The sequence below is a fragment of the Equus asinus genome, chromosome 15 (assembly GCF_041296235.1).
Source record: "Equus asinus isolate D_3611 breed Donkey chromosome 15, EquAss-T2T_v2, whole genome shotgun sequence".
Classification (NCBI taxonomy): Eukaryota; Metazoa; Chordata; class Mammalia; order Perissodactyla; family Equidae; genus Equus; species Equus asinus.
In genome coordinates this window covers 48,939,710-48,955,319 of record NC_091804.1, presented here as the reverse complement: position 1 = coordinate 48,955,319, position 15,610 = coordinate 48,939,710, and the positions used below count along the sequence as shown (strand labels likewise).

At 51.6% G+C, this 15,610-nt stretch overlaps 1 protein-coding gene across 2 annotated transcripts in view; it reads right to left on the bottom strand.

The window, feature by feature from the left end:
• Positions 1–15,610, bottom strand: part of CDH4 (cadherin 4) — a 597,516-nt gene that overhangs the window by 141,673 nt on the left and 440,233 nt on the right. For both annotated transcript variants that reach the window (XM_044748342.2, XM_070486202.1), the window contains one exon: positions 13,245–13,418. In XM_044748342.2, the coding sequence (XP_044604277.2) occupies positions 13,245–13,418 (174 nt within the window). The remainder of the gene's footprint in view (positions 1–13,244; positions 13,419–15,610) is intronic.

Genomic DNA, 15,610 nt, shown 5'->3' with positions numbered 1-15,610 from the left:
CTGATGAATGGATGGATGGATGGATGGATGGATGGGTACATGGATAGATGGATGAACAAACATACTGATGAATGGATGGAAGGATGAATAGATGTGTGGACAGATGGACAGATGGATGGACACTGGCTTAATAGATTATGGATGCTCTATTCACTCTCTGCCATCCTTTATCAACCAATTTCAGACTGAACATTATGAACTTGTGGCAATCCTGTCCAAACCTACATGTTAAATTTGCAACCTCGATTACCTTTGTGTTCTATTATTTTTAATAGGAAGCCTAAATCTTAACCTGGCCACTTATTTCCAGAGTCAAAGTGCCCGGGCCTGGGCCCTCCCAAGTTGGCCACAGAGGACAGCCACACCTCCTCTCCCTTCTCTGTCAGTTCCGCCTCCCAGAGGCAACAGGCAAGTTGAAGATGCTGCCGGTCCAACCCCTGCCCGGCTCCGACCTGCACTTCTGCTCCCTGGGCCGAGGCGATGATGCGCCACGGACGAAGGCAGCGCAGAGCACATGCAATGCAGCGAGGGATTTCTGTGCAAACAGGGAACCGATCGACCATGTCCTCTCTTCTGTGATTTGTTTTATGTGTTAGACCATTGCTGAAGCCGTGAGATCAGATAAGATCCCTGGTTTGTCCCCGTGATGCACCATAGGGAGAGACGAGCTGCATGCCGGTGGGCCGAGGCTGCCGGCCCTCGGATCCTGGGCCGTGAGATGTTGCTTAGGGCTCTGCCTAATTCTGCTTTAAACAGACACTGGGGCTCCATGGCTTTTCTTGCTTTTATTGACCCACATTTTGGGAGAATGAAATCAGCTTCTTGACTTAAATAAGCATTACAGCTCAGGAAGCCCCAAAGCCCAAATCAAACACGTAACTCAGTTGCAAAGCAGCCTGACAGGCTGGGATACTGAGAGCTGGAGCAGCCGCGTCTTTAGGCATCTTGGGGTGTGATTAAAACAAGGGCCATCGGAACGGTGAGCCCTTCTGACGGCTGGTACAGAGAGGCCCCCGAGCTCTGGGCCGGTGTGGCCCGACACCCAGCTGCTATCATTCCGGACTTTCAGCCAGAAGCAAATAAACACAGAACAATCCAGCCACAAGCTGGGCCGTCAACAGTCTTTCTCCAACATCATTTTAAAGAGTGACTTTGAAGACAGAAGTCTGACTGTTGCAGCATCGCTGGGGCGGCCGAGACCGCAGCACTGTTTCTCCTTGTCTTCTGCAGCCTAGAAGCAGTCTGACTTCCCAGACTCCTTCCCTGGACACGATCCGTTCTGATTGGCTTTGCTTTTGAGCCTGTCTCCATGCCCTCGGTCCCTGAGCGGACGTAGGGTGCTTAAGCCGACACCTTCGAGGAGGCAGACGTTCCCCACCCAGGTCTCTACAACTCGGAAGAAAGGAGTCTTCAGCGCAAATGTCTGCAGGTGGAAGGAATTAACAGGAAACACCAAAGACCATCAGAAACGTGACCGGGTCTCCTGCAGGATCGCAGTCGCAGGAATAAACCGCCTGTCGCATCCCAGGAAGGCAGGCGGCCCGCGGGCATCTCCTCTTTGGCTCCAGGGCACCTGCTGCAGCACCGGGCGCCTCCTGACCCCATCTCTGGGCGCCAGTGAGCCCTGGAGATGAGCCCTGGGAAGCGTGTTTCTTCCTGCAGCCGAGCTCCTCTGCCGTCAGCTCCCTTCCCAGCACGGAGGAATCTCTGGACAAGAGACCTGCATGCATGTTCGCCTCCCTCAGCCCCTGCAAGGCCCCCGGCCCCTGTCTGCAACCCCCAGAGTGGTTCCTTTCTGTGGATGCTCTGCCACTTCTCATATCACATGTACCTGCACTGTGAGTCAGAGGCTCCGTGACCCTGTGGCCCTGGAGCGGATTCGGGGGGATCAGAGGGAGCCTCTCGTTCCGCGAGGGTCACTAGCGTCCTGGCCAAGCCCTCCTCCACCCACCATCACACAGCAGATGCCTCCGAAATAATGCCAAGGAGCATGTCCTGTCTGTCCCAGGAACGTGCTGGAAGGATGTCTGTACTTATTTCTTTCAGAGCTGCTCAATTCTGTCAAAACTGGGGACACAACCCACACGCCCACGGGGCCCAAGAAGGACCATCACTGACCCATAGAGGCAGAGAGGGAGACGATGGGGTGGTGGCAACTGTGGCCCCCAGGAGCTCATGCCCCATCTAAAGGGCATGTACCGTGTGACCCAGCCCTCACACTCCAAGCTCATCGCCCTCTCTGGTCATCTCTGCTCAACCACTCTGACCTCCTGGCTCTTCCTCCAAGACTCTGAGCTTTTGTATTTGCTGTTCCCTCTGCCTAGAATGCTCTCCCCTACATATCACCACGATTCTTTAACCATTGCATTCGCTCTCACACCAGAGGTGACTTTCAGGCCACTTTATGTGAAAGGAGACCCCACCAGCACCCCCACCCTCTGGCCCATAATGTGTAATTCTCAGCTTACTCATTGCTCTCCCCGAAGGCTGGACTCTGTCTCGTCTGCTCTCTGTGTATCTTCTGCACCTAGAACAGCACAGAGGGGTGCTCCGTGTGTACGTAAATGCCAAGCAATCGTGTGACGAATGGCACGCAACCTCTAGCATGACCTGCTGTTACCATCGTTTCACACAAGAAAGGAGGAGGCCACCGGGCTCAGCTTCTCCAGTTCCGGGATATCCAGAGCCCTGATCAGCCTCACCTCCCCCCGGCCTCCAGAGTGAGGCCCAGCGGAACTCGCGGCTCGTGTCCACACTCGCGGACAGTGTCTGTCTGCAGACCCGAGGTGCCATGACGGCGGTGGGAGCCGAGTAGGTGGGAAATCGGCAGCCGGAGCCCTGCTGGAAGGGGCCCATTCATGGCAGGTGCGTGAGGCGCTCGTCCTAACCCCATCCACAGGGGGCTCCGGCGAGTCAATGACTAAATCAAATCTCTGAGTATTAAATTAACGATGGAAATCTACAGTATTAATATATTCTAATTGAATATTCTCTGATAAGGTATCTGAGCATTTGCAGCAATTTGATTTTACTTTCATTTCTTAAGGAACTTTTAGCTGCATAAATACAGCCATTAAGGCAATTCAAGACAGGGAACATTTTCTGCTCGGATGAGGGAACAGTGAGCACAAAGGATGAGCGGTTTCTTCCACACGATCGATTAAATCACAGAACCGGAGGCGGCAGAGTCGGTAAATGACTGCTTTCTTCGTGTCCCTCTGGCTTCCACAAGGACAATATAAATTCCCCGGGGGCTCACCAGGCTGCGTAGCCACGGGGAGGCGGAGTGGCTGCAGGGGTCCGAGGGGCATGGCTGCGCTTTCAGGACCCACACTGGGGCAGGCCGTGCAGGCCGTGCAGTCCCCCATGGGGGCCGGGAGGGAGGTGGACCCTGCACTGCAGGTGACGGGCAGGTGAAAGTGCCACCTGTCTCCCTGCGGAAGGCGTCCTGTTGTTTCTATGAAAACGTTACTCGGGACAATTAAGCCTCAGGCAGGTGTGTGTCCTTCAGGGAGGAGCTGACGACCCTCAGAATCTCCTTCAGTCCTTGCTGGAGTGGCTCCTTCCATTCCAGTGAGCTCTGAAACAGGAGACTGGACGGCGAAGGCAGAGGTGACGTGATGCCATCTTTCAGATCTCTTTAGTGGGGAGGAAACCCAGACACAGCCCACTCCTGGGGCACCCCATGCCCCTAATTCTTCCCAGAGGCCTTCAGCCCGAGATTCCTTTAGGGAAAGAAATGCGAGTCTTCATGTTTCACTCATTCACAAGCTTTTCTGGCTTTGAAGAGCTGGGCCTTAAAGATTCACTAGAGGTTAGCAATTGGGGCATCCTAGCCTCTACCTCCCAGAAAGCAGCCAGGTCTGCCCGAGCCTCTCCTAGGTGACTCCTTGAAAGGGGGGCTGTGCTAAACTTCAGGAGGCAACACCCACCGGGGGGAGAGCCCCGTGCACCCAGAGGAGGGCCCAGTGCACCTGCAGGAGGTGCACAGCCAGGAGTGAGTCCCAGCCACACTGTGCAGGGTCCCTCAGACAGTCCCGTGTGACAGGCAGGGCTCAGTGCAGGGGTGGAGCCACATCCAGTCTCCTTCCCTAGTGGGTCCTTGGGTCCTACTGTTGTCATATTTACGACATCTACCTAAATACAGACCCCACAGTACAGTGTAACACTTTTGCTTTAAATAGTCAGCTGTTTTTTAAATAAGTTAAGAGAAAAAAATACAGTCTTTTATATTAACACAAATTGATCTCTCCCTGTGCTCTGCATCCTTCCTGTGGGTCTGAACTTCCACCCGGTGCCATTTCCGGTCAGCCTGAGGAGCATCCTGGGTCTGCTGGCAATGAATCCCCGCAGGCTGCTTATCAGAAACATCTTTCTTTCACCTTCGACGTTGAAGGATACTTTTTTCTAGATATAGAATTCTCGGTTGATAGTTTTTTTAATTCAGTAATTGAAAATGTCATTCTATTGCCCGGTGGCCTCCCTAACCTCTGGAGAGAAGCAGCCTCATTCTCATTGTTGTCTGCTGTATGTACTGCACCTTTTGCTCTGCTTTTAAGATTTTCACTCTGTTTTTTGAATTTCAGCAGTTTGACTATGATCAAGGCATGGCTTTCTTTGTATTTATTCTACATAGGATTCACTGAATTTCTTGGATCTGTAAGTTTGTTTCGCTACCCAGTTTGGGGAAATCACAAGCATTGTTTCTTTAAGGATTTTTTTCTCTCTTATTCTCTCTCTCCTCTCCTGGGACTCCCATTACACACCTTAGGCCACTGACCCTGTCCCACTGAAATTCTGTGTTTCAGTCCTCTCCTCTGCCATTTTTCAGTCTGGATAATTTTTATTGATCTATCTTCAAAGGCACTGACCCTTTCTTCTGCCTTCTACAATCCACCTGTAAGCCCATCCAGTGATTTTTTTTTTCACTAGAAATACTGTACTTTTCAGGTTTACCATTTCCATTTAGTTATATTCTTAGAGTTTTCATTTTTCTGCTGTGATTCCACCTGTATTCATTCATTCTGACAATATTTTCCTTTAAGTCCTTGAACATATTTATAAGAGCTATTTCAAGGGCCTTGCTGCTAATTCCAGTATCTGGGCAGTCTCAGGGTTAGACTCTACTGGCAGTTTCTTCCCCTTACTTATGGGTCACATTTGTGTGTGTGTGTCCAGTAATTTTTGGTTGTATGCTGATCATTGTGGATGATCTATTGTAGAGACTCATTCTGCTATCTTTCTCTGAAAGGTGATGATTTTTGTTAAAGCAGGGAGTTAACCTGGCTAGCCTCAAATCTAAGTCTGTTTCCCTTGCAGTGGGCAGCAGCTGAAACCTCTGCTCAGTTCTTCCAATCCTCTGGCTGTTGCTTTTCACTGGGTTCTTTAGCATCTCCTTCATGCATGCACAGTTCAAGGGCAGCCAAGGAGGTGGGCACCGTTTACGAGCAGATTTGGGGGTCTCCACCTGCGGCTGCATGTTTTATAGGATTTGTCCCCTCACAATCCACTCCTTTGTCAGGCCTAAACTCCATCTTCCAGCTCCTCTGACCAGTACGACTGTGGCTTTCTGTGTGAGGTCTCACCACCTTCTGAGTGAAGGCAAGGAGTGCTCTCAGAGGGAAAGCTACATAAACACAGATCTCAGCCAGAGCCTCTCCTTCTGTCAAGGGTGGAGTCCCCAACAGTTTCTGTCTATTACTGGTTACTCTCAAGTAGCTTCAAATAGTTAAAAAAAATTCTCCAGAGTATAATTGTTACTTTAGAAGTGTTAATCTGATATAAACTTCTCACTGTTACCAAAAGCAGAACTTCCAAGTTCACTGTTTTAAAGTATTGTGTATTTAACCTGATAATCTTTTTTTTTTTTTTGAGGAAGATTAGCCCTGAGCTAACTACTGCCAGTCCTCCTCTTTTTTGCTGAGGAAGCCTGGCCCTGAGCTAACATCCTGCCCATCTTCTTCTACTTTATACGTGGGATGCCTACCACAGCATGGCGTGCCAAGCGGTGCCACGTCTGCACCCAGGATCTGAACCGGTGAACCCCAGGCCACCGAGAAGCGGAACGTGCGAACTTAACTGCTGTGACACAGGGCTGGCCCTAACCTGACAATCTTCATAATGATCATGAAAGGTCGACTAGTAAAGATGGCCTGAGGGTTGTAGCATTCATTCATTTAATAAGTACTTAATGATATCTAATTTGTCCCCAATATTGTGTTTAACAGGTGGACTATCCCCCAAGGACCTCTACCGTCCGTGGAGGAGACAGAGCCATACTCACTGACAAAACAGTGTCAAAACCTCTGCCACAATGGCAGGCGACGGGGGTGCCGGGCCCCCCATGGGAGGGCCTCTGTGGGCACTGAGAGGTGGGGCATTCTCAGAGGAAGCAGGAATTAGCCAGGTTGGGGGGTGTCAGGTGCAGTGGGAAGCACTGCAGGCTGAGGGATGAGCTTCTGCACAGGACTCCAGGTGTCCAATGTGTGATCAAGTGTGGAAACTGCAAGGAGCCCAGCATGGCTGGCGGTTGGGGTGCCAAGGGGCAGAGTCAGATATGAGGTCCTGCGTGACCTAAGGAGTCAGGCCTTCTCCTGGGGACAATGGGGAAACGAACGGGGAAAACACACACATCATGCTCTAGCAGCTCATCTGAATTCCATGAGTAATGACCGCTCAGTCTTTCATACATGAATGGATGCCTTCACATACCAGAAAATAGGTTCCTACGTGACTCCATGATAACCATACTGCAAGGTTACCCAGCAAACATTTGTTAGGATGACTTTGAGTTAATCCAGCCAGCTCCAGCTGCATCACATGTATGCATATATCTGATGAACATTTATGGGGCGTCTACCCTGGGCCAGATACAGGGTAACTTACAGTGTCCCTGTCACACATCTCGTAATGCAGACCCCAGCCCAGGGCATGTCTCATCGCTCCACTAGCTCCTGAGCCCGTGCCCAAAGATCCAGCCCATCTCTGTTCACAAGGAAGGTCAACAAATATTTGTGGTTGGATGTGAAGCTGTGCGGCATATGTGCACCAAAGGGGAACCAAATTTATCAGGGAAATTTAAAGAAAACCTTTGACTTCAATCAGTTTGAGCTCATTTAGGTTGTTAAGTGTGAGGAGCTGATTCTAGACTCTTTCAAGCCCCCTGTAGCTGTGCTCTCATGAGCTCCCTACGCTGGGGCGTCTGCTCCTCTTCCCCGCGTGGCCTCCTTTGATGCTGAGCGGTTAGGTAACGACTCCCGTCCAGAGTCCCACATTCAAAGCGGCTTTTCCAGGCCGTGCTCTTCGGCAGGGCCCCCAGGACAGGTTTGCATGACTTCTTGTCTGTTAAAATGTCAACTTCCAAAATTAAAGCACTTGTCTCCCAGTACCACCACCGTCTTCCTTGTCATCTTGAGCCAATTCCCACAGTTGCCCTGGACAAACTCTCCAGTTAACAAATTCTGAATTTTTATTAGGTTCAGCTAAAAATCCATCCTCTCTTTAAGACTTTTATTTTATCCTCACTCTGAATCACGTGACAAGTCAAACTGAACTTACATGCTAGAAAAGCAAGTGGCTCTTCCACACCCCCCCTAATCTATACGAGAAGAAATCCTGACCGCGACAGTGAAGGGACCAAATTCTGAAGGACATGCAGAAAGCTGATGGCCTGGTGGCTCTTGAGGCCACGGGAGGAGTCCATGCCCTCTCTCCTGTGCACCTCCAGTGACTGCATGGTGCTTGGCACCCATGGGTGGCCCAAAACTGTCCCGTCCACAGCCCAGGGCTGGAACTCAGGAGCAGGGAAGGTCACCTGCTAACCTTTGCCGGATGGCCCTCCTGCCATCCACGTGATCCCTCCTGCCATAGTGAAGGGGCTTGATCCAACTTCCTAGGGAACTGGCTCAGTGACATGAGTTGCTTCCTCCTCCATTTGGAGAAGAAGGGACAGCCGGGGACTTCCGAGTGGTAGCTCCATTATACGCTGCATCTCCTCACTCGCCACTTAATTTTGACTGTGGTCTGACTCTGGTGGGCCTACCACACGAGTGCTCCCATGCTCACCATGGATGCTCACGGCTCCCAGCAGCAGCCCAGCCAGTTAGAGCCGCTGTCCCGCTCTCAGGACCTCCCTCTGCACAGGGAGGTTATCTCCTCTCCCCGCACGGCAGAGCTAGTGCATCGGGACAGACATGACATTCCGTCCAAGGAAAAGAGCCTGTAATTAGCCGAGGTTTTGGGGGAAGAACATTCTGCCTGCTCCTCTCCCTCCCACTTTTTCATTTAACATATTTTATCAGGATGAAATGCCTTAATGAGCACGGAATTGCAGCTGATCCCAGCTGAACCTCGCAGAGCTCCATGCTCAGCCGCCTGCTCCCCATCAAGCCGCATTCATGCTCACTGTGATCAGGCCTTCTTTAAGGAGCAAGCTCCCCGAAACTGACAGGAAGCTCAACGACTTCCTGTGGGCAGAAAAGCACCCCCAACCCTTGTCCATGCTGCATAATGGGGGAAAAGAGGAGGGCAGAAAGTGAGCGCGTGAGAAGGTGGGTGTATGTGTGTGCGTGTGAAGTGGGATGGTGTGTGTGTGTGCACACGTGCATGTGTGTTTGTGTGTGGGAGTTTCTGGGCTGAGTTCTTACAAAATGACTTGGGGTCCATTTGGAAAACACAAATCTTTTACAGAAACCATCATGGAAATTCCATTTCCATTTTCCGCAGATACGTCTCCCCACAAGCATCCAGCTCAGCTTGGACGTCTGTCTCCGCTGGACGCAGGGGGCAAAGTCCACAGGAATGGCTTCCTTTGCTAGTGTGAGAAACTCTGAAATCTGGGACAAGCCGTGCTCAGGTCCCTGTCACATCCCACGTGCCGTGGCCGCTACAGTGTGTGAGCCACCGGACACCCAGCACAACGTCCGCCACAGGCATTGCTTCCCTCACTTCTTCCCTCATTCGTGCCTTCATTTATTCCACAGGCCTCGAGCCTCCTGTGAGCCAGGGCCTGTTCACAGCACTGCAGATGCGGGCAGCACCTCTGCCTTCAGGAGCCTATTCATCAATGAGTCAATAACAAACACGAGGTGCGAGAGTACTAAGCGCTGTGGAGACAACAGAGCAGAGCCGTGGGTGGAGCTAGCCCGGCGCAGAGAGGGCTGGGGAGCTAGGTCTGACTGCTAACCGAGGGCCCCCACTCACTCTGTGGGGCACTTGGCATAGTGCGGCCACCAGCAAGGAAAGGACACACACTGTTCTCCTCCAGAGACACCTGCTGGGCAGAGACCAGCCGTTCCCACACGTGTTCCGCTCTCCTCCTGGACACAGAGCTGGACTGGACCTCCCAGCGGCCCCTGCAATTAGGCATGGCCATGTGACTGGGTTTTGGCTAAGGCAAAATTCAGGCAAAATTGATGCATGCCACAGCCAAGCCTCGCCAATCCTGCGGTCCTCTCTCTGGGGCCCCGAGTGCCTGCAGCACAGGCTCCCTCCCCCAGACGACCTTCACAGGAGTGAGAAGTGAGCCTCTACTGGGCTAGGTTTCTGAACTTTTGGGAACGCACGTTTCAGCGGGCAGCCAACCCTAACCCACCCCTGATCCTTCCGCTCACAGCCCCTTCCGGGGCAGACGTTCCTGGCCTGGAGGTGGCCTTCCCTACAGGGCCTGCTAGACACCTCAGGCAGATAGTGAATTCGCTCCAAACCACAGCAACGCCACAGACTGGAAACCAGAAGATGCTGCCCCTCCGCGAGTTGGCGCTGCTGGCCATGGCTTCCCAGCACCGTGAGTGTGTGGCTTTTCTCGCCCGACACTTGGTGCCACGGCCGTGTGTCCTTTCCCCAAAGCTCTAGTCTAGAAATGCCAACGGCAGAGAGAGTCTTCAGGAACCTGCCTCCTAGGGGCTCAAGAGCTCCTGCCGGCTGCCGCTCTCTCGAGCCAGATCGTGCAAGGTTTGTGTTAGCCGGGGAGGGGCGAGTCTCCCTGCTTCCTACTTGTTCAGATTGGAAAATGCAGCAGGTTCCCCATCAGAGCACACAGGTGTCATTGTGCTGGCGTGAGAAGGAATGTCCCCATCACCGTGCCCACTGACTCTGTCGGGTCTCCCCGAGCCCTCTGCTGCTCCGGGAGAAGTTGGCTCTGCCGTTAGTCCCGTCGCCAGCCCTGACTTCTCAGCCCCTGAGACCACGGGAGGTTAGCCAGGCAGAAAGTGCAGAAGTGTCTTTTTCTCCATGTTCAGCAGGAGACAGATACAGCAGGGCCAATGAGCCCAGCAATCCTGGGAATCCTCGAGGGATAAGGGCTCTGCGCACTGCGGCCTTCTCTCCTTGTGGTACCTTTCACAAGCCTGTGTGCAGATAGGCACAGAGGAGAAAAGTTCCACGTGCCCGTACTAGGATCATTAACCTGAGAAACTGAAAGCCAGGACAACAGACTATTCCAGCAGGGCTAAGATGCCCGCCGATGTCATGTGTGTACCCACTGGTGTGTGAGCAGAGGGGAGCCCTCAGGGTTCAGTCCAAACTCACTCACATCACCTTCCTGCCAAGTGCCCTCAAGGATGACATGGGCAGACCTCCCAGGAGTTTGGGAAATGAGTCGGATACACAGTTGTTTAGCTGCGGCCCACGGGCCAAATCCGGCCCACTGCCTGCTTTTGTAAATAAAGGTTTATTAGAACACAGCCACACACATTAGTTTACACACTGCCTATGGCAGCGTTCACACTACCAAGGCTGAGTCGCACAGTTGCCACGAGGCTGGGTTGGCCCACAAAGCCTAAAATATTTGCTGTCTGGCCCATTACAGAAAAAGTTTGCCCGCCCCTGAGTCAGGTCAACAATTTTCTACCAGAGGTGATTTTTGGGTGGTACCAGCACAGGCTTTAAATAAAGCTGCATCACACAACGAAAAACTCGCTCCCTTTCCGACCACTTTCAGTCCTCACGGCCTTTGAGCGGAAGCCTCTGGTCCTCGTGCGACTCAAACACTCCGACACGTGCACGCCGCTTCTCCCTTCTTAGCAAATGGGGGTGGCCTTTGGCTCTGAGTGTGGACAGACAACTGCAAAGCCAGACTCTAATACTTTGTTTCCCGTGCCTTATGCTTGCTTATCAGTCAACTTTTACTGTAACAAACAATGCCAGCTTTCCCCTTGTGATCTAATATAGAGTCTCCTTATAGAATAAATTTATTTATATAAAAATGAATCACTGGAGAAAAATTTTAAGTAAATGACAAGCAACAGACAGATATGGCGAGTGCCTTGAAAGTGGTGAGGGTGTGAACGCAGGTGGGGGCCACAGAACCGAGGCATGAGCATCCTCACGGGTGTCAATGGTGGACTGGGGGCTGGCGGACTGGCCCGGAAGAAGTGAGCCCTGGGAAACTACACTCAGGTTGGGCTTTGAATCCTTGAGGCCTTCGCTCAGGTCCTTCCCTCCACTCCGCAGTGAAATCGCCAACCTGGGCAGGCCACTCAAGGGCAGGTGATGGCCGCAGTGCCCACCTGGGGGCTGAGGAACAAGGGCCGGCTGTATGCAGTGAGTCGGCAAACCCTCCTGCATTCCTCCTTCACTCACACAACCGCCACACTCAACACTTCTGATGCCAGAGGGGTGGGCTTTTCCCCACACCAAGCGATTCTCTGCGACACCAGCTGGTGTCCTAGAGTTTAACTCAGTTCTGACACTATCTTCCTGGAGAGAGCGTCCATCCCGTGGGTGAAGGGCTCAGTCCCACAAGACTGCCCCCTGCTCCCCACTTTGATGCCAATCGCAAGTCCAGATTGTCACCGGGGCTTCCGACCAACTGGCTGCAGATCGGGGGTTCCAAGGACCCCCCCCCCCCACCTTTGATTACTTTCCTAAGCAGCCCACAGATCTCAGGAAAACAGTCTGCCCGCTACATCGCTGGTTTACTGCACAGGCTATTAAAGGGTAGGAATCAACAGTCGGATGAGGAGAGGCACAGGGCGAGTACGCGGGAAGGGGCGAGGGGCTTCCACGCCCTCTCCGGGGGCACCACCATCCCCAGTCTCCACGTGGTCACCAACCCAGAAGCTCTGTGAACCGGTCCTTTTGGGTTTTCTGGCAGCTTCATTGCGCAGGCGTGACCCACTAACTCTCTGGCCTTTGGGGGTTGAACCCATCTCCGGCGCCTCTCCCCTCCCGGGAGGTTGGGGGTGGGACCAAAAGCTCCATCCCTCTAATCACAGGGTTGGTTCCCCTGGCGACCAGCCCCCAACTCAGGAGCAATCTCCAAGTCACCGCTTTAGCACAAACTCAGGTGTGTTTGCAAGGGGCTTGTTATGAGTAATAAGAGACCTTCATCGCTCTCATCACTTGGGAAATTCCAAGGGTTTCAGGAGCTCTGTGCCAGGAACGGGGGCAAAACATATATTTCTTATTATAAATGACAGTATCACAGGCCGTAGGCGTGAAGGCAGGGTGGTATTTAACGGCCACGTCCCCTTGGGTGGGGGGTGTGGCAGTGTCTGACTCTGGAGACGCAAAGACGGGGGCCCTGCAGGGTCAGCTGCTTCCTCTGCTCCACGTCTGTGTTTTGGACACACAGCCAGCTTTCTGCAGGAACGGGAAACAAAACAGAGGCGCATCCGCCCCAGGAATGGAAGCAACCCCTAATAGTGCTCCAGGGACCCCGGTCCCCAGGATGGGGAGGCTTTCCACAACGGATGGGACTTATATAATGGATTCTCACCATCATTTTATCCAATTATTGCTCAGATTGGGTTGCAATTTTCTTCAAAGGGAAGAAGAAAATGCTAGTTGATGGCCTTGATTATTGAAACACAAATTCGTGAAATGAATTCTTCCTCCAGGAAAAACAACCTTGTGGTGGGTGCCAGGAGCACAGAGACACTGAAGGAACCAGCAGAAGTGACAGAGAGCTCTGACTCAGGCACAATGGAAAGAGGTGTGAATAGTCAGACCAAATGAAGGGGTCAGAGGTCAAAGGCCACGACCCAAGTCCCCACCCCCCCTCCTTCCAGGCACTAGAGCAGTCACTGGACGGTAACCAAGAGAGAGAAGACCCAGCTCCAGTGGATGGCGCTCTGATCTTTCTCTGTTCTGAGTAATATTTCTCTCATTTCTGAGAAGGTGAACTCACGGCCTTCTCAGGCACCAAGTGCAGAGCCACAAGCGCCTCAAGCTCGATCGACGAGACCCCAGAGCAGAGGCTGGGCCCACGCCCAGGCCGCCACCAGCGCAGGTGCCTCACTTACCCTCACAAGCTGCTGGGGGAAAGGCCCACGGGAATTTTCTGGCACGTTGATGGGTGGGATGACCCAGTCCCGTTTCTGTCTCCTCAACCCGTTGGAGTTCTGTCGCTGGGGCCACGGCAACAGGGTGTCGTTCGGCAGCTGAGAAGGGTTCGGAACAGTACTCTTCTTTCCTTTCTGCAGCATTATTCGGAGCGGGGAGAGAAAAGCCACAGAAGTCTGGTTAAGTTTTGCACCGAGGAAACGTCTCTGTTCAGAGAGTCTGTACTATCCTAGATCGATAGAGAAAGATTGGGTGATGTGGCTAAGCGTTAGGGGAAAAAATCAGGGAAGACCCTCATCTACACAAAGAAATGGATTGCAGGATTAAATGGGGCTGAAGAAACTAGAAAAAAAGAAGACGGGCTGGTCTGGTGGCACAGTGGTTAAGTTTCCACGCTCTACTTCGGTGGATCCCGGGCATGGACATGGCACTGCTTATCAAGCCATGCTGTGGAGGCATCCCACATACAAAGTAGAGGAAAATGGGCACAAATGTTAGCTCAGGGATAATCTTCCTCAAAAAAATAAAAATTAAAAAAATTAAAAAAAAAAAGAAGGAAATACAGTTAACTATTTAACCAGTAGGGTGGATCAGGGCTTTTTAAGCTGAGAACAATGGAAACAATAACAACAGAAAATATGAACACATTTTAATTTAAAACTCTTGTTTATGAAAACATGTCCTAAAACCAAGTGATGAATTTGGACACTTGATTTACAATGTACCACATAAAGGGTTAACAGTTTCACTATGTAAAGAGTTCTTACAAATCAATAAGAAAAAGATTGAATCTTTTTTATAACAGGAAAAAGACATGAATAGATAATTAGCAAAATAAATATAAAGGTCAATAAACTTATGAAAAATGTCCACATCTTCCAGTAATCAAACAATGCAAATTACAGCAATATGTCCTCTTCACCCATCAAACTGACAAGGCCAAACAGAATGAATCCTCAGCACGGAGCAGCATGCTGTGAGTGACTCAGCAGAAGGTGGTGGTTGGGGGTGTGGGGCGTGGTGTTGGACCTGGAGTCTATATCTACAGGCATCCAAAGTTCACGAAAGACGGGGCAAGTCCCTCAGCCTCTCTAAACTCTAGCTCCTTCCCTTCTAAAGTTGGATGGTTGCAAAAACGCCAAGTTCGGAGGGCCGCTGTGGGACCTAACAGGCAAGACGCGGAGCCCAAGCCTGGTGGTGGTCAGCGGGACTGCACGTTGGCTGCGCTGGTGGGGACGGGGTGCCCACCTCAGCCTTCTGCCGGCACTTTGCTGACTATCAAGAGCCTCAGAAATGGTCCTCGCTTTGACCTCAACAGCTGGGAATCTGTCCCAATGGAACTGGATGTGGACAAAAACCTCTGTAAAGATGCTCATGGCGGATGTGCTTCTAATAATGTTAAATAGGTATAAAGTGGTAAAAATGCCAGAAAAAGCCTCTGCATGTTTGACAGCAGTAAACAGTAGTTAAATGCATTATGCCGCGTTCATAGCCTGGGATAGTAGGTAGTCATTCAAAGTCACTCTTTGAAGACTCTGCCATGAAGAAATGTCCATAAGTAATAGCAAGTGGAGAAATGGCACCGAAGCATGGATGCTGCGTGAGTCCTCATTTATTTTTAAGGGACAGAGAACAGATGGGAAGGAGATACATCGAAATGTGAACTCCGGTTTTCTCTGGTCACCAGTGAGTTCTGTGCTATTACACTTTACTTTATTCCTTTTACCTCCCTGTGTTTCTGAATGGTATAACGTACATGACTTTCCATAATTCAAAGAGCGAACAGAACTCATGTGCACACGTGGCATCTATGCAAGCATCACCTCTGTTTTTATTTTCAGGGTGCCCCATCTGACATGTCAACACCATTTTCAGGGCTGATGTTCATTTTACCCCGGGTCTCAGTGCCAGCAGCATATGAGAGTTCACACGGCAAAGACAGACCTTGGAGCAGGACAGCCCGAGGCAGGGGACAGGGCTGGCTAGAGGCGTCCGACCACAGGCCACCCCTCTCCAGTCACAGCGGGGTCCCCACCCTTCAGCTGGGCTCCAGGCAAGGCAGGGACCCCGGGGATCTTAGCACTGCCCTCTGTGGACAGAGAGCTTCCCCACTCCCTTTTGCAAAAAAGATGCATAGAAATAAGTTAAACACATGTAGACGAAACTGCCTAATTGATGCCAAAAAAAAAAAATCTTTTTCTGCCCCTAATGCCTAAACTTAAAGCTGCATCAACGGAAAAATCCATCTGGACAAACCACACTCCAATGAGAGACCCCCTCTGGGAGTCTCCCCCATCAGGGTCCCAGCTGTCTCATTGTGTTGAGC